The sequence below is a fragment of the Heptranchias perlo genome, chromosome 2, assembly GCF_035084215.1.
Source record: "Heptranchias perlo isolate sHepPer1 chromosome 2, sHepPer1.hap1, whole genome shotgun sequence".
Classification (NCBI taxonomy): domain Eukaryota; kingdom Metazoa; phylum Chordata; class Chondrichthyes; order Hexanchiformes; family Hexanchidae; genus Heptranchias; species Heptranchias perlo.
In genome coordinates, this window is record NC_090326.1 from 142,186,751 (window position 1) to 142,210,267 (window position 23,517).

General features: G+C 39.6%; 1 protein-coding gene across 1 annotated transcript in view; it reads right to left on the minus strand.

Moving 5' to 3' along the window:
- LOC137332424 (ATP-dependent 6-phosphofructokinase, platelet type-like) overlaps positions 1–23,517 on the minus strand; it is a 114,938-nt gene that overhangs the window by 35,475 nt on the left and 55,946 nt on the right. Inside the window, exons 9-13 of the mRNA XM_067996250.1 lie at positions 19,708–19,800; positions 18,328–18,453; positions 16,084–16,148; positions 10,406–10,475; positions 5,127–5,273 (exon numbers count right to left, since the gene is read on the minus strand). Coding sequence (XP_067852351.1) covers positions 5,127–5,273; positions 10,406–10,475; positions 16,084–16,148; positions 18,328–18,453; positions 19,708–19,800 — 501 coding nt within the window. The remainder of the gene's footprint in view (positions 1–5,126; positions 5,274–10,405; positions 10,476–16,083; positions 16,149–18,327; positions 18,454–19,707; positions 19,801–23,517) is intronic.

Below are 23,517 nucleotides of genomic sequence, written 5' to 3' on the forward strand. Positions count from 1 at the left end.
GTACCTTGTTATGACAAAACTGCAGATGCAAATGAACCATTTAGACTCTTCAAACTCCACCCCTGCTTAAGTTTCATTTTGAGTCTGAAAAGTAATGGATTAATCCACTTCAAAATTAATTTACAATAAAAACCAATTCTACATCCACTTGAAAGTATATTCAACTCAGTATGCTACATTTCATGTTCACACAGACATAACTGAGTCTTTTAAAAAAAAGTTTGAAATATGTCCAAGAATTGTTGATGTTAGCCCCCCCCCCACAATGTCATTTTAACAGTGGGACCCTTGAGACACTTTGTATATCTCTCTTTTGCATCAATGAAACAACCCAGGTTTCTGGCTCAAAGGCACTCAATGATAAGCAATTGGCTTAAAGTAATCGGCTGTTCTTTATCCTCTTTACTCTTCACAATTTACATAGCATAGCACTGCATATTGAACAGGAGACAATTACCGACCCATGACTCAGTCAAGGTCAGATAAGAGGCTGAAATCCAGGGTTACATTTAAATAGACTGCGGAACTGTATGGCAAACCTTCTACTAAAACATTACATAGGAATATAAACCACACTGTGGCACAAACCTTTTTATTACTAGTGCCATCTACTTCTGTACACTAATCTAATTACAGCGTTAAGTAACCCAGAATATACTAGTAATAAAGCTATTATATTTCAATTAAAATAAGTAGCAAGGTCAAGCAGATCAGATCTAAAAGGCACAGCGTAGGACCAGCTTAAATGGAAAGCTGCTGTACAACAAGGATGTAAATCTGGTTAAAGTGAAAGCACAAACTATTTCCGCCTCCCAGATCAGCTGAAAGGGGAGGAAGATAGGGCAGACTTTTCACGGGTAGCTAACAAAAAGTATTTTTACTATTGGCAAAGTATATTGGCAAAGTGACATTTTTCTCCTAAGAAACTTCATCTTGTATCCTCTTTGGACCAGTGGAGGCTGAGGGGTGATTTAATTGAGGTGTACTAAATTATGAGGGGCCTAGATAGAGTGGATAGGAAGGACTTGCTTCCCTTAGCAGAGTTCAATAACCAGGAGGCATAGATTTAAAGTAATTGGTAGAAGGATTAGAGGGGAGCTGAGGAAAATTTTTGTCACCAAGAGGGTGGTGGGGGTCTGGAACTCACTGCCTGAAAGGGTGGTAGAGGCAGAAACCCTCAACTCATTTAAAAAGTACCTGGATGTGCACCTTAAGTGCCATGACTTACAAGGCTACGGACCAAGTGCTGGAAAGTGGGATTAGGCTGGGTGGCTCATTTTTGGCCGGCACGGACACGATGGGCCAAATGGCCTCCTTCTGTGCCGTAAATTTTCTATGATTCTATTCTAGTCTGCCAGTTCAAACTGGTACTGTATTCAAATTTTCAATACTGTGATATATTTGTCATTATATAAAATATGTGTCATCAGTAATGAGGATTGGAACACTTTTGTATATAGCATAGTCAGGTACAGAGTAAAGCTGCCTCTGTTCTACCACAACAATGTGCCTTAACCCCAACCTCAAATCAACACCTATACGGTATCATGAACTTCTTTCACTTCTCGTACCAGCTATTCTACAAGCTTCTTAAGTGACTGCCAATTTAGCAACAATTTGTGCTCAGTTTTACGTCTTTTTATTTTGTTCTTGGAATGTGGATGACACTGGCACAGCAGCATTTATTGCCCATTGCTCTTAAGGCATTAAAAGTCCAAAACAGGTAGGACTGAAGTCTCAGACTGAGTAGAGGTGGCAAGTCCCTTCCCTGAATGACACTGGTAAACTAATTGGGTTTTTACAATAATCCGGCAGGTTTCATTTGCGTGCCAGTCCTCAAATTGAACCCAATTTCACAACTTGCTATGGTGACATTTGAACTCCTGAGGGTAGAAACTGGACCTTGTTGTGTCCATTTTACAGGCGCTAAACGGGTGCAACAAGGTCCCATTTCGGGGACCAACGTCCCATGCCCAAAGGACACCCAAAAGACATCTGACCCGATATTGGATCGGGCAATTTTTCAGGTGCTGGCAGCCCCTTTAAAACAGGCATTAGGCCCCATATAAAGGGGCCTGAAGACAGTTTAAGGCCCCCTTGCCGAAATTTGACACCGCAGGAGCCAGCATTCTTCATTGGTCGCTGGGTGAACGCCAACAAAAGATACGTCTTTTCTTCAAAAACCATCGCTGTGGAGCCAGGAGGAGGAAGAGTGCTCCCCCGGCTCCACAGTATACCGATCACACTCCTTCCTCCACTGTCCCGATTGGTATCTAAATTCTAAATTTCTGCTCCCATCTACACAACTTATTGTGCCTCCTATCTTAGTGTCATCTGTAAACTTGGATATACAACTTTATTTCTTCATCCAAGTCATTGATACATATGGTTAAAACCTAAGGCCCCAGTACGGATCCCTGGGGAACACCACTTGTCGCGTCCTGCTAATCAGTGTACATTCCCTTTTGTCCCTACTCTCTGTCTCCTACCTCCCATAAGTTACTAACCCACATCACAAGGTATACTAAATACAACTCAACTCAGCTTTCTCGACCAGTTTGACACTAAATCACACACCAGCTCCTCTGGTAGGCACTATAAAATTGCAGAATCATCAGACGAAACATGAATTTAATATAAAAGTTTCCTCTGTTTAATTATATAACGTGGAGATGCCGGTGATGGACTGGGGTTGACAATTGTAAACAATTTTACAACACCAAGTTATAGTCCAGCAATTTTATTTTAAATTCACAAGCTTTCGGAGATTTTCTCCTTCCTCAGGCAAATGTTTTTTTAAAAACATTTGCCTGAGGAAGGAGAAAATCTCCGAAAGCTTGTGAATTTAAAATAAAATTGCTGGACTATAACTTGGTGTTGTAAAATTGTTTATAATTATATAACTACATTTGCAAAGTATGTTTAAATAAAATGGCTGTGGTAGATGATTTATTGGCATGCTTAAGAAAATATTGGTTGAGATTAAAGGATGTCTATTAATACTGTAAGATTTAATTAGATTAAGTTGATTTTTTTAAAATGTCATCGCTCAACACTTTGGGTGAAATGTTTTCTCTGTATAGATGCCTCTAATTTGGCCATATGCACTGCATGTGGATTAATTCACATCAGATTAGTAAGGAATTAATGCTTGCTTTCACTTTCAGCCAATCTAATGCAATGTACATCAAGCTTTTTTCTATTTAAGGAATTATTCTTCCCAAGTTTCTTCTTGGCTCCTCTTTTTCTCCACCCCAAGAATGACCTGAGATCATGGGGCAACCATTTCCTACATAACACCTATGCTATTTTGAAACTAACCTCTAAGAGATGCACAGTGGCAGCATCAGATGATTGTTCCTCCCACAAATAGACAAGATTAGCATTCAAGTGTGTGCAAACTCATTCTCTACTGCTCCCAAACAAAGCTCCTTGTTTCTCCAATGTGCTACACATTCCACCTTCAAATGCCCAATTTTAAGTGTTCTAAGAACATAAGAAATAGGAGCAGGAGTAGGCCATATGGGCCCTGGAGCCTGCTCCGCCATTCAATCAAATCGTGGCTGATCTTCGACCTCAACTCCACTTTCCCACCCAATCCCCATGTCCCTTGATTCCCCTAGAGTCCAGAAATCTGTCTATCTCAGCCTTGAATAAACTCAGCATCCACAGCCCTCTGGGGTAGAGAATTCCAAAGATTCACAACCCTTTGAGTGAAGAAATTCCTCCTCATGTCAGTCCTAAATGGCCAACCCCTTTTCCTGCAACTATGCCCCCTAGTTCTAAACTCTCCAGCCATGGGAAACAACCTCTCAGCATCTACCATGTCAAGCCCCCTCAGAATCTTACATGTTTGAATTAGATCATCTCTCATTCTTCTAAACTAGAGTATAGGCCCATTCTACTCAATCTCTCCTCATAGGAGAACCCTCTCATCCCAGGAATTAATCTAGTGAACCTTCGCTGCACCGCCTCTAAGGCAAGTATATCCTTCCTTAGATAAGGGGACCAAAACTGTACACTAGGGAAAGCAAACCTAGCTGTCGTCACTACATGCCAGACTTAACATTCAGTCTAAAGTATTCCTTGAAATCATCTCATTATGACATGGCTGGTATACAAGTATTACTATTACTTATCAATAGTGTCACTAATGATGCAGACTGTTCCAGTACTTTGTATTTTCAGTACCTTTTATGGATCTAAACGTGTGCTGTTTAAGTATCAATCTGATGCTAGAGTAGAATCAAAACCAACTGACCAATTGCGACTCATCTGACTAATAGGGTGGTTTCACCCACAGCCCAGAAAATGATGTTAATGTGAATCAGGAAGCATTAGAATGTGTACCCACTATTAACTACATCAACAGTTACTTTTAATTTGACTGTTACTATGCACACTCCATACTACAATTGATTTTGTACAGTGCTCCTCATGTAAAAGAACAAGAGGTTTGAAGGAGGAGAAATAGACTTCAAATTCATTACGGTCTATTTCTCCTCCTACAATCCTCTTGTTCTTTTAAGTGAGGAGCACTGTACAAAATTAATTGTAATATGGAGTGTGCATAGTAACAGTCAAATTAAAAAATATGGGTTTTAATGTGGCTTTCGAAGGTAAGGACGGAATTAGCAAAGTGAAGTGGTTGTGCAGTCAACTTGCCATATTTCAACGTAGTATCGTACTAGGACCCACATGGTATTAAGCAATGTCTAGGTTTGTTTTTCTTTAAATACAAAATTGACACTCATACATAAGCTCTCAAAATATATAGGGAGTGCTCCATACATCCTTTTTAATGTATGAAAGCTGTTTTAATACCCTATACAGGATATTACAATCTTATTACGATAGAACAAGCAGCTTATTCTGACAAATGATATTTTGAAAATATAGTCACTGGAGCTTAATGGATGTACTGCCGAAGATATCCAAGATAGTTCCAAGCCGCCTTCTGCACAGTCACAAGTCCACAAACCAGTGTAAATTATTTGTTTCTTTTTGGAATGCATGCAAGTTAAGCCTTTTTTTCATCATCTTTCTTTAAAAGTAATGGAAATACCTATTTCAAATACATGAAACAACACGCTATATAAATAAGTCTAGACAGTTAGGTAACTCACCTGCCCCTTCATAAAGCCATCAAACCCATCAGTCACTGCTAACATTCTGTGACCATCAGCGATACCAGTTCTTACTGCAGAGCGAACAGCTGCATTCATACCAGCTGCTGGGGCGCCTACGTTAAGGACTGCCACAGTGAAGTTGGTCTGTGGGTAAAAGGAGGGGGGAAAAAGGGAATTAGGTTGAACTTTCAGGTATCAAAGCAAAGAACACTACACACCTTGACTTCCAGTGTTTTCAAGTAGTTCTGTAGCACCCGTATTATTCGAGAATTTTTCAGTTTCAGCAAAGCATTAAGTATCATTTCACACTTATACATTGCCAACATAGAATCAGAGAATGAGACAGTACAGAAGGAGGCCATTCAGCCCATTGTTCCTGTGCCGGATCTTTTGAAAGAGCTGTCCAATTAATCCACTCCCCTGCCCTTTCCCCATGGCCCTGCAAATTTTTTCCCTGCAAGTATTTATCCAATTCCCTTTTGAAAGTTATTATTGAATCTGCTTCCACCACCCTTTCAGGCAGATCCAGAACATAACAACTCGCTGTGTAAAAAATATTTTCCTCATCTTGTCTCTGGTTCTTTTACCAATTACCATAAATCTGTGTCCTCTTGTTACTAACTCTTCTGCACTGGTAACAGTTTCTCCTTATTTACTCTATCAAAACCAGTCATGATTTTGAACACCTCTTTCAAATCTCCCCTTAACCTTCTCTGCTCTAAGGAGCTTCTCCACGTAACTGAAGTCCCACATCCTGGAACCATTCTAGTAAACCTCCTCTGCACCCTCTCCAAGGCCTTAACATCCTTCCTAATGTGAGGTGTCCAGAATGGGCAATATTCCAGCAGAGGCCTAATCAGTGTTTTATAAATATTTAGCATAACTTCCATACTTTTGTACTCTATGCCTCTATTTATAAAGCCCAGGATCCCAAATGCCTTTTTAACAGCCTTCTCAACTTGTCCTACCACCTTCAAAGACTTGTGTACATATACCCCCAGGTCTCTCTGTTCCTGCACCCCCTTTAAAATTGTACCATTTAGTTTATACTATATTTCCTTTCCTCGTTCTTCCTACCAAAATGAATCACTTCACACTTCTGTAAAGGAAATGCAGTGGATGTTGTGTAGATATTTCATAAGGTGCCGTACAGGAGGCTTGATGATAAAATTCAGGCTCATAGAATCAAAGGGAGTCGGGCAGCATGGACAGGAAGTTGGGTAAAGGCAGAAAATAGAGTAGTGGTTATTGGATGTTCTTCAGACTGGAGGGATGTACAGTGGTGTCCCCCAGGGTCAGCGTTTGGACCATTACTCTTCTCGTTATAGAGAAATGATCTGGGCTTGGTATGGGGCACAAGATCAAGATAGGGAAGGTTAGGAACGGTGAAGAGGAATGTAAAAAACTTCAGAAACAGGAGCAGGCCATTCAGCCCCTCAAGCCTGTTACGCCATTCAATTAGATTTGTGTTAGTGTTTGTGGGGTTGGTTTATATCAGATGGGAGGAAATTGGTGTTAGTGACTGTAGGGTTGCAAAGAATTACAAAGAATGTACAACACAGATACAGGCCATTCGGCCCAACAGGTCCATGTTTATGCTCCACGTGAGCCTCCTCCCACCCTTTTCATCTAACCCTATCAACATATCCCTCTATTCCCTTCTCCCTCATGTGCTTATCTAGCTTCCCCTTAAATGCATCTATGCTAGTCGCCTCAACTACTCTTTGTGGTAGCAAGTTCCACATTCATACCACTTTCTAGGTGAAGAAGTTTCTCCTGAATTCCCTATTGGGTTTGTTAGTGACTATCTTATATTTATGGCCCCTAGTACTGGTCTCCCCCACAAGTGGAAACATCTTCTCTATGTCTACCCTATCAAACCCTTTCATAATTTTAAAGACCTCTATCAGGTCACCCCTCAGCCTTCTCTTTACTAGAGAAAGGAGCCTCAGCCTATTCAATCTTTCCTGATTGATATCTCATTTCTGGTATCATCCTAGTAAATCTTTTTTGCATCTTCTCCAATGCCTCTATATCCTTTTTATAGTGTGGAGACCAGAACCGTTTGCAGTACTCCAAAATGTGGTCTAACCAAGGTCCTGTACAAATTTAGCATAACTTCACTGCTTTTCAAATCTATCCCTCTAGAAATGTACCCCAGTGCTTGGTTTGCTTTATTTTTAAAAATGGTCTTATTAACCTATGTTACTACTTTTAGTGATTTGTGTCTCTGTATCCCTAAATCCCTCTGCTCCTCTACCCAATTTAGATTCTTATTTCCAAGGTGTAAGTAGCCTCATTTTTTCCACCAAAATGTACCACCTCACACTTATCTATATTGAAAGTCATTTGCCAATTACATGCCCATTCTGCAAGTTTATTAATCTTAATAAAATTGGCTTATATCAGTCAGGAGGAAATTGGTGTCAGTGACTGTGGGTTCAGGAACAGGAGTAGGCCATTTAGCCCCTTGAGCCTGCTCCGCCATTCAATTGGATCATGATTGATCTGTACCACAACTCCATTTGCTCGCCTTCACTCCACATCTCTTGATACCCTCACACAACAAAAATCTATCCATCTCAGTATTTCAATTCTCAATGAGCTAAAAATTGAAGTGTTACAAATCAATGGCTCACTCTTGCAATACTGTAAGCAGTCAGTATTTAAAAGAATGTAAGTCAATAGCAGGATCGGTTTCATTAAAACAGATATCAACAAGCACTGCTGAGTGTTCAGCAAACAAGTCAAAAATGCAAATATCATTCTTCCTGTTCATCATTACTCCTTCCTCAGGTGAATGTCAAGAAATCCTCGAACCTCTCGCATTTATAAATCACAGAACAATGCCTGGTGATTACAGAAAGTCTTTTCAACTGCCCGTTGCCAAGGCAACCAAGGCAACGGGCAGTTGAAAAGACTATCTGTAATCACCAAGCATTGTTCTGTGATTTATAAATGCGAGAGGTTCGAGGATTTCTTGACATTCACCTGAGGAAGGAGGAAGCCTCCGAAAGCTTGTGAAATTCAAATAAAATTGTTGGACTATAACTTGGTGTTGTAAAATTGTTTACAATTTTCAACCCCAGTCCATCACCGGCATCTCCACTTCATCATTACTGGCAGACATGCTACTCAATGAGATTTGGGCCCTGAATCGCCTTATATTTTTCAGCGCAAGTAGGACCAATTTTCACCGCAAAATATCAAGGAAATTTGTCTAATTAACTTATGCCTGTCTTTATGCTACAACCAAGTTTCATCGATTGAATCAATTCAGGGAAACGTCCACTAAAACCTTCTGACACTCATTAACATAGGTCCGCCCACATGCAAAAGACCAGAGAATGCAAGTTTCCTGCATTCATGCTATTTATGAACGGGCTGTAAATTTACACTTAAAATTTTATGCGCAGCAGGACTCAATCCTAGTTCTGCCGTTTTATGGCAATTTTTAAAGCAATTTTTTTAAAACTTCTGCTCACTGAGACCTACATTGTATTTTCTATATCTTTGAATGCATTTTTATGGCATCAGGGTGAGTTACATTAAAAATTGAAGAGCTTCCTTGTTTGTATTTTCTTAAACATGCTGTACCTAATGTGCATAAATGACGACTTCAAACATTTTAATTTTCATACATAAAGAGGAGGCACATAAAGAAGTAATATGGCTCAAGTTCTTTGCTTTCCTCCGGCCCTGATTGTTTATGCTGATTTCTGCTTGTTTTATGGACGCATTTACTTTTGTTATATGCTAATGAGATTCTCAGGAAATTTAGGCATAAGTTGCCTGTTATGCCATTGCAGGAAATTCCAGCCTCAATTTATCAAGGAGGGTCAGCCGCCAAGCATACCAGATCACTTGGCAGGGAACATGTCTAAAGTTCACTGTCGAGGAGTCTGTTCTGGAGTATGAACTTTCAAAAATAAGTTCATTTCAATGCAGAAGATACTAGCTCTCAAAATACATATCTGCAAATAACCATGCTATTTAATCTTATGGGAAGTCAGGAAATAAAAAGCACTTCATTTAACTTGCATTGAGTATCATCTCCTAGAATGTGATTAGATTCTGTGTCTTATCAATTTCACTTCAAATTTTAATTCCAAAGTCTACAGCGCTGGTACGGTCATTTGAAAAGAAAAGAAAATGCCCATCATTGAGGATTGCAAGGTTCTGAAAAACAGATATACGCTATCTCACATGGTTATCAAAATCATACTAATCACAATTCCAAGAATTATACGCTATCTCACATGGTTATCAAAATCATACTAATCACAATTCCAAGTATTATACACTATCTCACATGGTTATCAAAATCATACTGATCACAATTCCAAGTATTATACACTATCTCACATGGTTATCAAAATCATACCAATCACAAATCCAAGAATTATAGAGCATCACAGGTAGTAACTTGATGAAAATGAAAAAAAAACATGAATCATAGCATTGTGGGACGCAGTTCAAAAATATTACTGCAGCCCATGAAGAATTTTCACCTGAATATTTTGCAATGAGCTTTTGTTCAATGCAGAGGATTTTTTAAAATCACAAACTATATTCTTAAAAATACTAACTTCTTAAAAATTTATTAAGATTAAAAAGATCAGCTTAATTTTCCTAGTACACCACAGCAGCTAAGCCTTCACATTGCAAATATACGTACTTCTCAATGGCTCATTGCGTTTGCTGCAAAAGGGAGGAAGAGGTTGGAAGATCAACTGACGACTACATAACATTTAAAGCAACATTTTTATAATGGGAGTTCAAGATGGCAAGAGCACAACAGTAGTTAAAAAAAATTAACCACCAAAATATTGTCAATCATGCAAGCCTTGCCCCTAATTTCGATTAAATAGAAATCTCTAACCATGTCATCGTTACATACTCCATCTGGGAGATCCTATCAGTTAGCAATGAAACAGAAAAATACTAATTTGGTTACCACCACAATTCACAACATTGTAGTTGGAAAAGACAATAGGGTAGATCTTGACTTTGTGTGATAGTATAAAATGGATGATAGCGAATCGGCAGCCCATTTTACATCACTCCTGATTTTTACTTTCATTGAAGTCACTGGAAATGAAAATTGGGATAGATATAAAATGGGCTGCCGAATCGCTATCACCTGTTTTACACTATCAAGTCAAAATGATCCCAGTAAGTGCGTACTGCTCTGAATTACTATTCTCCAAGTTCTTACTGCCTTTTAGAAGTGGTACTCTTGTGCCACTGTGACTCTCAATACAATGTGGACTTACAGGAGAATGGTGATCTTTTGGTTTCTTGTGTGCCAATGACTTGTAAATGTTTAAATTGTTCTCAAAACTTCTGTAGACAGAAAGAGCAAAAAAAAAATAAGCACAGACTAGACTTCATAGTTCAAGACTAGATTGGAAAGGTTAGTCAGTATTATTGATGTCAACTATATGGTGATTATATACATTGCGTTGTGAATGAAAAAGAACACATTATATTGACTGAATGAGAAAAAAATACTTTTTCTGATTATGAACGTTTGAGATAATTGGAAAATAGAAGTCAATTTTCCAATATAGGTTTAATGCAGCAACAAACACCTACATTAGTGGAATAAAACCACAAACTAAGCCAACATTAGCTGACAGTTCCATTTAATTTAACTAAAGTGTCATTTTCAGATATTATTTAGATTTTCACAGTTCATTTTAGACCAGACTTCAATACAGTCCAGTCTTATGAATGTGCTTAATGTCAGATTCTATGTTAGACTATCAACAACAAAAACTTGCAATTATATAGTGCCTTTAGCATAGGAAAACATCCCAAAGCACTTCACAGGAGCAATATCAGACAAAAATTGACAATGAGCCAAAGCCATATCCGGACAAGTGGCCAAAACCTTGATCAAGGAGGTGGGTTTTAAGGAGGGTCTGAAAGGAGGAGAGAGACATGAAAAGGTGGATAGGTTAGAGAAGGAATTCCAGAGCTTAGTGATGAAGGCACAGCCGGCAATGGTGAGGCAGAGAGTGAGAGATGCACAAGAAGCCAAGTTTTGAGAAATGCAGAATTCCTGAAGGGTTGTGGGCTGCAGGAGGTTACAGAGATAGGGAGGGGCGGGGCCAGGGAGCAATTTGAACAGGAGGATGAGAATTTTAAAATCAAGGCGTTGGAGGGCCAGGAGCCAATGTAGGTCAGCACGCATAGGGATGATGGGTGAGCAGGATTCGTTACAGGTTAGGATACAGGTAGCAGAGTTTTGGATGAGCTCAAGTTTATGGAGATGGAAGATGGGAGGCCAGCAAGGAGAGCAGTGGAATATTCGAGTCTGGAGGTAACAAAAGCATGGATGTTCCAGACCTGTAAGTTGGCAGACTTCGTGAGGAGAGGATATGGGGTCGGAAGCTAATCTCAGGGTCAAACAGGGTGCCAAGGTTGCGAACAGTCTGGTTCAGCCTGAGACAGTGAATGGGGAGGGGGATGGAATTGGTTGTGAAGGAACGATGTGTATAATGGGGATTGAAAACAATGGCTTAGGTCTTCCCAGTATTTAATTGGAGGAAATTTCTGCGCATCCAGGACTGGATTTCGGACAAGCAGTCTGACAGCATACAGGCAGCAGAGGGGGTCAAGAGAGATGGTGGTGTGGTAGACCTGGGTGTGGAACCTAATATCATGCCTTCTATCCTATGTAAAATGAGTATTTGTACCTTATTGATACATTATGTTGCATGATTAAGCAGTAAAGACTTAGCAAAATTACTGATTAATCCCAAATCCTTACAAACCTATTTGAATTATACTGCATTGACAAAGTTTTCAACAGACTCAAAATAACATTTTTATTGGCAATATTTCTGCCTAACAAAATTGATGTGGTGAAATGCAAGCCACCTTCTCCACGAATATATTGATGAAACGCAAGACCCAGGGAGCCTACAGGATAAAGAGTGTGCACCAAATTTCCAGAAGTTCCAAGCCTTTGACCTTGGAAGGAGGTACTGTTACCATGTCATGCAATCAGGAAGTAAAGACTAAAAAGAAAAGACAACACTGGACACAGAACTTTTTTTTTGAAAGTTTAGTTAAATAACCAGGCAAACTGTACAGGTATATTAATTTTTTGTATTATTTCCACATGTAAATATAACGTGTAGTTTACATCGAGTTACATCAAAACTACAGCACAGAAATGGGCCATTCGGCCCAACTGGTCTATGACAGCTTTTATGCTCCACACGCGCCTCCTCCCTACCTACTTCATCTAACCCTATCAGTATACCTTCCATTCCTTTCTCCCTCATGTGCTTATCTAGCTCCCCCTTAAAAGGTATCTATGCTATTTGCCTCAGCTACTCCTTGTGCCAGCACATTCCACATTCTAACCACTCTCTGGGTAAAGAAGTTTCTCCTGAATTCCCTATTAGATTTATTAGCGACTATTTTATATTTATGGCCCCTAGACTCCCCCACAAGTGGAAACATTTTCTCTACGTCTACCCTATCAAACTCTATTAGCTTACAAACCTCTATCAGGTCACCCCTCAGCCCTCTCCTTTCTAGAGAAAAGGCCCCTTTCCTGAGAAGGATATCCTCTCAATTCTGGTATCATCCTTGTGAATCTTTTTTGCACCCTCTCCAATGCCTCTATATCTTTTCTATAATATGGAGACCAAAACTGTGCACAATACTCCAAGTGTGGTCTAATCAAAGTTCTATACAAGTTTAACAAAACCTCCTTGCTTTTCAATTCTATCCCTCTAGAAATGAACCGCAGTGCTTGATTTGCCTTTTTTATGGCTTTGTTAACCTGCATCGCTAGGTGATTTGTGTATCTGTATCCCTAGATCCCTTTGCTTCTCTATCCCGTTTAGACTCTTATTATCTGAACAATATGTGGCCTCCTTATTCTTGGAATGCACCACTTCACACTTATCGATATTAAGATTCATTTGCTAATTACATGTCCATTCTGCAAGTTTATTAATGTCCTCTTGCATTTTGACGCATTCTTCCTTTGTATTAACTACACCCCCCAATTTGGTATCCTCTGCACATTTTTTTGTGTTTGCTTAAGGACATATTGTTTTAGGATAAATGAAATACATAGGTGAAACTGAAAGCCTGAAAACTACACAAATTAAATTGCTGTTGGCCCCCCACCTCATTAACTGGCCTTCAAAGGACCGCTGAAAGATAATATCATAAGTTTTGTGGAGTAAACCTGCTGGATTATCACAATATGGTGAAGTTGATTAAGCAATCAATTTTTAAAATGTATTTTTGCGATGTGGGCAACACTGTCAAGGCAGTATTTATTGCTCATCCCTGGCTGCCCTGTGAGGAATATTCGTCAACTACAATAAAGGCCAGACCAGGTATGGATGGCAGGCTTCATTCCTTGAAGGACATTAGTGAACCAGTTGGGGTTTTATAACAATCCAGCAGGTCATTTTCTGCAATAGCGAGATGTGAATTCACAACCTCTGGGTTGCTAGTCCAGTACCATAACCACTAGGCTGCCATTGTCTTGTTAACTGAATACCAATCCAATTGCATATGACACAATTCAATCACAGCATTGATGCTTCTGCGTGTTAATAGACTCTAGGCTGCACAGTAACTGTGCATTTTGCACCGTCTCTCAGAAGATAAAAATGATTCCTGTGCGTGAGGTGGTGTGCGGGCCAGCACCTGTCAATTGTGGCTGATATGTCCCTAGATCTTCCATGGTAGACCTTCCAGTTGATACTTGTTCAATTCAAAGGAGGCCTCTGGAAGCTCTTTACACGGACATAATTATCACCTTCTTCAGCCTTATGATCACCAACTATATGAATCCTAGATCTTGTGTCTTGTTGCAATGTCCCTCCTCCCTAGTCAGATGCATCACCATTTCTGTATCTATATCTGGTTAGTTTGTGGAAATGGTTACTGCCTTATGCATCTCAGCAGCACGTGGTGGACTCACCTGCAGGGATATAAAATGGTTACAGTGTTCATGTTTGAGCTATACAAAATATTTCAAGATATCCACAATATTAAAGATGACAGTCTCTACTTCATTTACTTAGATCAAACAAAAGGACATTTGCTGCGGAGATTTTACAACTAAAGCTTGGTAAGTATATTAAAACATTTAGAAAACACATTGATTTATAGTTATTAAAATCCTGCTAGCAAACGTATTGTACTCACCAGATTCAGCAGCAGACTCCGACAAGAAATTAGCATCATCTTTCTTGGTTAGATTGAAAATTTGTGAAATAATTCTCTCAAGTCATTTCTTTGCTGGAATTTTGCTTTGTTGATCAACATGGTTTTTTCCCCCATTTTGTTGCAAATTTCAGTCTCAGATTCTGCATTTTATTTCTTTTGCAACAGTCCTCTGCAGGTTTGTTCAAATGGTGCTCTATCCAATGGCCCTTGGATCATTGATGAATTGGATTGATTTCTTAAGTACACACTCATTTTTTTTAACATCACGTTACAAGAGCAGAGTTCCATTCCAGGGAAGTGTAGCTGACAGCATTTTGTCTCAGCTCCCATTTTCCTCTTTAAATGCCCCCAAAAAGTTGCATTGTGGCATAGGCCAAGAGGTTAATTTCCCTGGATAAATGTTGGAAATTTGAATGATTTCAACCACCTTCTGATTGGATGTCATAACTTAACCTAGCAGAAAATTAAAACCCAATAGAGCCATAAGGCACAAATCAGTTCAGTGATAACCGTAGGTGGTCAACATCATCAATCCGTCTCAACTGTATCCACACCAACACTCAATATAACACAAAATGAACTGGCATAAGAAATATCCAATATGAAATATGAAATACCAGAGTTAAAGAAAACTGGTTCTCAAAAAGGAAACCCTCAAAAATCTTCACTGAGTGTGACTTATGAGACGTGTATACACCAGCAATCAGAACACTCTTTTATGCATTCCTACCTAAATATTTGTAATTAGATATTCAAAATTGGTTCCATTGTCCAAATTTAATCTTTCTTGGCACACACGCCAAACAAGATCTTGTGGTTGAACCTGGCAGACTAAACCTTCCAGAAGAATGTATTCTGTATATTAATGGACTTTAGTCTGTGTAGATCATAGTCTTCTATGCAAGATCGAGCACACCAATAAACTTAGAATGTATATGATAGTGATAAGCTTCTGACCACATATCTGCACCATCACCAAGATTGCCTACTTCCACCTCCGTAACATTGCCCGTCTCCGTCCCTGCCTCAGCTCATCTGCTGCTGAAACCCACATCCATGCCTTTGTTACCTCGAGACTGAATTATTCCAATGCTCTCCTGGCCGGTCTCCCATCTTCCACCCTCCATAAACTTGAGCTCATCCAAAACTCTGCTGCCCGTATCCTAACTCGCACCAAGTCCCGTTCACCCATCAGCCCTGCGCTCGCTGACCTACACTGGCTCCCAGTCTGGGAACGCCTCTATTTTAAAATTGTCATCCTAGTTTTCAAATCCTTCTATGGCCTCACCCCCCCCTATCTCTGTAACTTCCTCCAGCCCTGCAACCCTCAGATCTCTGTGCTCCTCCAATTCTTGCCTCTTGCACATCCCCGATGTTAAATCGCTCCACCACTGGCATCCGTGCCTTCAGCTGCCTAGACCCTAAGCTCTGGAATTGCCTCCCTAAACCTCTCTTTCTCTCTACCACTCTTTCATCCTTTAAGACACTCCTTGAAACCTACCTCTTTGACCAAGCTTTTGGTCACCTGTCCTGATATCCCCTTTTGTGGCTCAGTGTCAAATTTTCTTTGATAATCGCTCCTGTGAAGTGTCTTGGGACGTTAAAGGCATTATATAAATGCAAATTGTTGTTGTTGCATTGGCTGTACTTTTGGCTGCATGCATCGACTGGTTAGATAACTGAAGGCAACTGGATAATACCTCTCTGTAAGCAGAAATCAAAAGGTTTACAGTTTTCTTACCTGCCTCGCAGTTTCACTGCTTCATCAAACCTCCCTTCATCCATGGCTTTCTGTACTTCCATGGTCTAAAAGTATTTTAAGGAAATAAAATTAAAAAGTTACTAAAATCTAAACTATTAACATTAAAACCCACTAGAAATTTTTCTTTTTCAAATAGAAATGTGCTTTAAAAATTTCAAGGAAATTGCCATTTTTTTGTTTCTTATTTCAATTGTTCACTAAGGGGAAATATAATTAAAAGCTTTTTTCTGTACTCAATAAGCTTATGCTTTCTAAAAAAAATACATCCACAAAATTACAAATTCTCTATGACATCAAGATTTTTTTTAAAAAGATATGGGAAGTGGGACAGGATAAGAACCTCATTACAGTCTTGGTCCAAGAACTAAATTCCAGGTGAGGTGAGAGGGACGGCCCTTGACAATCCAGTGGCTTTCATGATTATTTTATGTGCCAGCCCACAAGTCACCAGATTTAATGAATTTAAATTCCCAACTTGCCACAGCGCTATTTGAATTCACGACCTTTGGGTCCAGCACCATAACGACTAGGCTACCGTACCCTATCGATGGAGGTAGTGCTGCCCAGGCATGTTCTTTACACTGTCAAGGGTCTTCAATTCCCAGCACTGGAACAGGTCTACAGTCTGGGCCTGCTGACTGTAGATATTGAAGCCAGTGTAGTCAGTCAGCAAAACATTTCTAACATTGACTAAATAATTCATGGGTAATTTTAGTCATTTTTTCCCCCCAGAATTGTTTAATGTGTGTGGTTAAGTATTTAATATTATTTCTCGTTGTAAAGGGAAATGAAGGACGTAAATATGAAGAAATTCTTTAAATGATTTGACTGGTTGGTTTCTGCTTCTCGCCAGTTCAGAATTGGTAGCTATAGAAAAAGAACCTTAATTGGTTATTTTTCTGCTCATTAATTTCTTGATGCTACCTACCAACCGATTTTACTTCATTCCCATTTAGTGAAATATTAAATTGGCAGTTTAACAGATAAGTACTCATTTGAGCCAATCACCATTTCCCCCCCACCCCCTCCCCGAGAATGCAAGCATTACTTCTGAAGTCACACTTTCAGGTGTGACATCTTTGAAGGGTGTGACAGGATGGACACATGCTAGATGCAAGGTCTTTAATTAGATGGTCACAGATTATTAAATCCATTAGTTGCCTTACTCCCTTTCCCTCAATTGATCAGCCTTAGGAAGGGATTATCCAGCTGCCCTTCATCAGCTATGAAGTGTTAACCTGCCTTTCATAGAATCATAGAAGTTTACAACATGGAAACAGGCCCTTCGGCCCAACATGTCCTTGTCGCCCAGTTTATACCACTAAGCTAGTCCCAATTGCCTGCACTTGGCCCATATCCCTCTATACCCATCTTACCCATGTAACTGTCCAAATGCTTTTTAAAAGACAAAATTGTACCCACCTCTACTACTGCCTCTGGCAGCTCGTTCCAGACACTCACCACCCTTTGAGTGAAAAAATTGCCCCTCTGGACCCTTTTGTATCTCTCCCCTCTCACCTTAAATCTATGTCCCCTCGTTATAGACTCCCCTACCTTTGGGAAAAGATTTTGACTATCGACCTTATCTATTTCCTCTTTTAGATGCTGACCATCTGCTATTGATTTTCAGCATTTCCTGTTATTTCATATTTCCAATATTTGAACTTTCTCTATTTAAAAGAGAAAGTTTTCTAACCCCTTTTTGATAAAAGTGATAACATTATAAAATAGAGAATAATGGACATAAACTAGTAGCAACATTTGGGAGGTCTGCATGGTCTCAGATGTCATCTGTTTCCAACAATTAAAGTTGTGAAATTACCCCCTCCCTAACGTTATAATACACTATAATAGATATTAATATGGAGGTATTTATTCTGTGTTTGATAATTTTTTATGCCAACAAGGCACACATTGTGCACACCATTATATATGACAGTCATATAGATCAGTAATAATTGAGGCATCAATACTACAAGTGTGAGCAGTTGTCTGCAATTGATTCCTGGAATTCATTCCACCATATATAAAATATTCAAAAAGTATTCACGTTTCAATAAGATCAAGGTAGCAGACATCTGTTGACGACATAATCTTCTAAGCATAATTTTAAAAACTGTGTGTCGCAACCTGAGCTTTTCTTGCAATACTGCCAAACAAGATCGTCTTGCATGGTCTAGGCCTGCCTGCAGACAATGCTATTGGCTCATGTCCACTACTTACCATCTGTACACACTCCATTAGGGGAACTCGGATGGCCTGGTTCCCAGACAGTGACACAACACAGGCTGGAGTCTCTGGTGAAGCTTCTAGCAAGGCAAGCACAGCCTCTACTCCCATTCTACTGGCCTAGGTCACAGAACAATGACAAAAGCAAGAGCAACTTGACATCACTGCAATAATTTTTTAAAAAAAGAACTTGCATTTATAAAGCACCTTTTACATCCTCAGAAATTTCAAAGTATGTCACAGCCAATAAATTACTTTTGAAGTGTCAATGTTTTGTAGGCAAATGTGGCAGCCAATTTGTGCAGAGCAAGGGCCCACAAACAAATGAGAAAAATGTCCAGTAATCTGTTTTGATTATGTTAGTTGAGATATAAATGTTGCCCAGGACACCGGGAGAACACCTCTGTGCTTCTTTGAATAGCAATATAGGATCTCATGTTCCGTTAACCGGGCAGATAAGCTCTTGCTTTAATTACTTAAATCGAAAGAGCAGCACTCCCTCAGTACTGCACTGAAGTGTCAGCTTTGATTATGTGCACAAGTCTTGAATGAGGCTTGAATCCACAACCTTCTCACTCAGAGGTGACAGTACCACTATTGAGACACTGTGGTACACTCAAAGTAATATTTAAGAAGAAGTTTTTCAACTGCACAGTTTTTTTTTGAGAAACAAAATTTAAGGGCCTAAGCCCACTTTGCAGGATGCCACCAAGGCTGAAAAGAGCAAATGAGATGAGCCAATCAGGAAGCGATTAGGTGATGCCATTATTAATGGAATACTATGGCTGGTTTCGAGGACACACTTTTATAGTGTCAGAAGCATTGTGCCAAAAAAAATATTAATTTAGTCAGCAGTATTTAGTCAGGCTTGTATTCCCTTGTGTATAGAAGATTAATGGGTAAACTAATTGAGGTGTTTAAGCTGATTAAAGGAATTGATGATTAAAGGAGTTGATAGAGTAGATAGAGAGAAACTATTTCCTCTAGTGAGGGAGTCCAGGACAAGGGGCTTAACCTTATAATTAGAGTTGGACTGTTCAGGTATTATGTCAGGAAGCACTTCTTCACACAAAGGTTAGTGGAAATCTGGAACTCTCTCCCCCAAAATGCTGTTGAGGGTAGGTCAATTGAAAATCTCAAACCTGAGATTGATAGATTTTTGTTAGGCAAGGGTATTAAGGGTTACAGAACCAAGTATGGAATGGTAGATGGAGTTAAGATACAGATCAGCCATGATCTAATTGAATGGCAGAACTGGCTTGACGGGCTGAATGGCCAACTATTCCTATGTTCCCAAGTACTTGTTACAGTGCCAGTATTCTGCTCCGTCAAACTGCCTGAGTTTATATATGAAAGATGGTTCAGTTTACTTACCAGGATTCGATCAAATGCAGAAGGTGTACCTCCTCGTTGGACGTGCCCCAAGATAGTCACACGTGTGTCAAAACCCAGCCGTTTGACTACGAGCTGTCAGAAATTGTTGTAAATATAAAATTATCTGTAATAGACTTAAGAGATGAAACTGACAAAGCTAAGAGCAGAGCTGCTAAAAGGAGAGCTAATATAAGAGAAGGGAAACTCACTAGAATCAATTTGTATGCTTGTATTTCACACTTGCACAATGTATAGCCATATGTTTAAGATTTTCTCAATATAACACCATATTCCATTTCACTTAAATCTGGTACTCCCCTCAATGACTAAGCAAGAGCTTTTGAAGTTCCAGGACAAAAGCTTGATATTTGATGAGTTGGATTCATACAACAGGATTGAATGATTTCAGCCTAAAAATCTAATTTCACTTGACAGTGGAGCTATCACAATGCCAAGAGTGGCCACTTTTTATGAAGCACTACTGTCATTGTGAAAGCCTTTTAATTACTGTTGACTTTCTTTCAGTTTATTGTCAAAGTTACTTTACCTATTTCATTCTCTCTTGATTTCTATAAATTGAGTAACCTCCAGTCTTGTAAAGGGGACTCAGATTTATGAAATATTGGAATGCGACCTACTGTAGCCACCAGTAACAAATTTTCCGAAGTTTAGATTACAATTTTGAACCACTGTCCCTTCAGAATCAGACTTGCCTTGCCCTAGTACATGCTAGAGTGATTTGTGAACTCTTCAACACCATCCTATCCATATGCATCTTCTAGTCCGGTCATACTGTGTCAGTTATCAGACAAATAAGTGGGATAAGAATTGACCAAAATCTGCTTTATTGCATCTTTAGATTTTCAGCAATCCCAAGATAATAAACTGATAGCATATATATTTAAGAGTGTATTTTTGGCCATGCAGTGCCAAGCAGGATTGCTGTGGAAGATAGCCAAAAGTATGACATGTATAATGTAGATTTTCCAGTAAGTATTGTTTAACACCGGTGTGATTTGTTTAAAACAAAATGCTTAATACTGATTGGAAAATCTAGGTCTCTGTTGTAGCCAAGAAAAGCTTCTACAAATACTTTCTTTTCGCAGTACTGTGAATGGCTGACAAACCCCAAGACCCCCATCTTCAAGTCTTGGCAACTCTTAAATGTCTTCACGGACATCATGGGATAAATGACATGTAGGAAGGCCTCTGGTTACCTGGGGTTCCCTGCCACCTCAGTCATTCAGAAATCTCATCATAGTCCCAGTCTAATCTTGTTATTCTCACTTCTGAAGATCAGGCCTGCTGACCTTAGTGGATGCATCTCTAGGACTGATATTATCCTCACATTTATCTTTACTGAGATCCTGATGCAATCCCTTTCTGATGTCTGCATGATACACACTACTCTGAATTCCATTTTGTTTCCTGAATACGTTTTAGTTGTTCTTAAAACCTCAAATAAAAACTATAAAATAATTGGAAACCTTAAAATGCAAAAGATTCAAATATTGATCAGTTCTATATTCCAGAATAGTAAACCTGCTACATAAACTGGTTTGAATCCCCTTTCCCCATAACGGGAGTCTCACTACTTCATTACTTTTCTTTAATACTCTACTTTTCAGCTATGCAATGAATCTCAAAGTTGTCTTGCATTCAATAATGTTCTAATTTTACATTTGTTTTTAAGTTTAATGGACCAAACCAATGCATCTACAATAGGATAGGGAAAGTGTGTATTACATGTCTCAATCACAAACTAGTGAACAAAATACAAAGCAGGCAAGTTGATTCATGTGCATGTTAATATAGTAATAAAGGTACCATCACAGGCACAGTAAAAAAAAACTGCAGCTGCTTAGTCAGAAGCTGCATCAAGACACAGTATCATATGTAATAAGAAAATGCTCATATTCTATGATATATGTTTAAAGGGCTAATTCACTGGCAGGTATAGGAGCCTTGTCAGTTTTCTTGCTAGCCAATTTTTCTTTTTTAAAAATTCCCAAACATTTAACTGTTTTTAAAATAAGTTGCAATAACATTCCTGTTGCTTGATTAAAGCCACCTCTTAACATGTGTAGCCTGAGGAAACTAATCCTTTCGACATACCTTCCAGTTTGATGTACTGTGCATTGTTTTATTTGATAGATACAGAGACAAATGAAACAAACATATTATTGCATCTGTCATCTGAACTGATACGTTTTGGGGGGGGGATACCCAAGAAATGTTTTATATTTTAAACCATTTACTTTAAATTAACATATACACAAATTAAAACATGGTATAATCTTTAGCTCCAAAACAGATTGAGAACAGCATCAATAACAAGAGATCTACAGGACAGAAAGTACACATCTCTGGAGTTCAACTCCTGCAGGACCACATTATGCCTCAATTATAGTATCCAGGTGCAAAAAGATCCCACTACCTAGAAATTCCAAAAGGATTACTGGGAATGAAATGACTACCATGATGCATTACAAATTGCTACTGCAATTTTATCCCCACCATAGAAATTCAATTTTTGTAAGTTTTTTTTTTAAAAAAAGATATGTTTTGGATGTATGCACTACCAGTAATCCCAGAGGAATGGACTATCAGGTCACAATGGTTGCAGAAGGTGCATTGGCCCCTTCCCCAACCTTCCAGGAAAAACAATTCTCTGCTGCTGCCACACTGCCAGTCTCTGCCCCCTCCTTCACGATACCAGAGTGGTTATGTTACTGGACTAATAATCCGGCATCATGATTTCAAATCCTGCCATGGCAGCTGGGGAATTTAAATTCAATTAATTAATTAAAAAAAAAATCGGGAATAAAAAAAACTAGTATCAGTAACGGTGGCAATGAAACTACCGGATTGTCGTAAAAACCTATGTGGTTTACTAATCCACTTTAGGGGAGGAAACCTGCCGTCCTATGTGAGACTCCGGACCCACAGCAAAGTGGCTGATTCTTAATCGCCCTCTGAAATGGCCTAGCAAGCCACTCAAATCGCCAATAAGAATAAAACTGGATGAACCACTAGGCATCGGACACGACAAAGGCAAACCAAGCCCAGTCGACCCTGCAAAGTCCTCCTCACTAACATATGGAGACTTGTGCCAAAATTGGGAGAACTAGTCAAGCAACAGCCTGACATTGCCACACTCACAGAATCATACCTTTCAGCCAATGACCCAGACTCTTCCATCGCCATCCCTGGGTATGTCTTGTCCCACCGGTAGGACAGACCGACCAGAGGTGGCCATACAGTCAGGAGGGAGTGACCCTGGGAGTCCTCAACATTGACTCCGGACCCCATGAAATCTCATGGCATCAGGTCAAACATGGGCAAGGAAATCTCTTGATTCATCAGCTGAGGGAGCGTGGTAGGTGGTAATCAGTCCTCCTCCATGTTGAGCACCACTTGGAGGAAGCACTGAGGGTAGCAAGGGCACAGAATGTACTCTGGGTGGGGGACTTCAACGTCCATCACCATGAATGGCTCAGTAGCACCAATGCTGGCCGAGTCCTGAAGGACATAGCGACCAGACTGGGCCTGCCGCAGGTGGTGAGCGAATCAACACGAGGGAAAAACCTACTTGACCTCGTCCTTACCAATCTACTTGTCATAAATGCATCAGTCCATGACAGTATTGGTAGGAGTGAACACCACACAGTCCTTGTGGAGACAAAGTCCTGTCTTCGCACTGAGGACACCATCCAACGTATTGTGTGGCACTACCACCGTGGTAAATAGAATAGATTCAGAACAGATCTAGCAGCTCAAAACTGGGCATCCATGAGTCGCTGTGGGTCA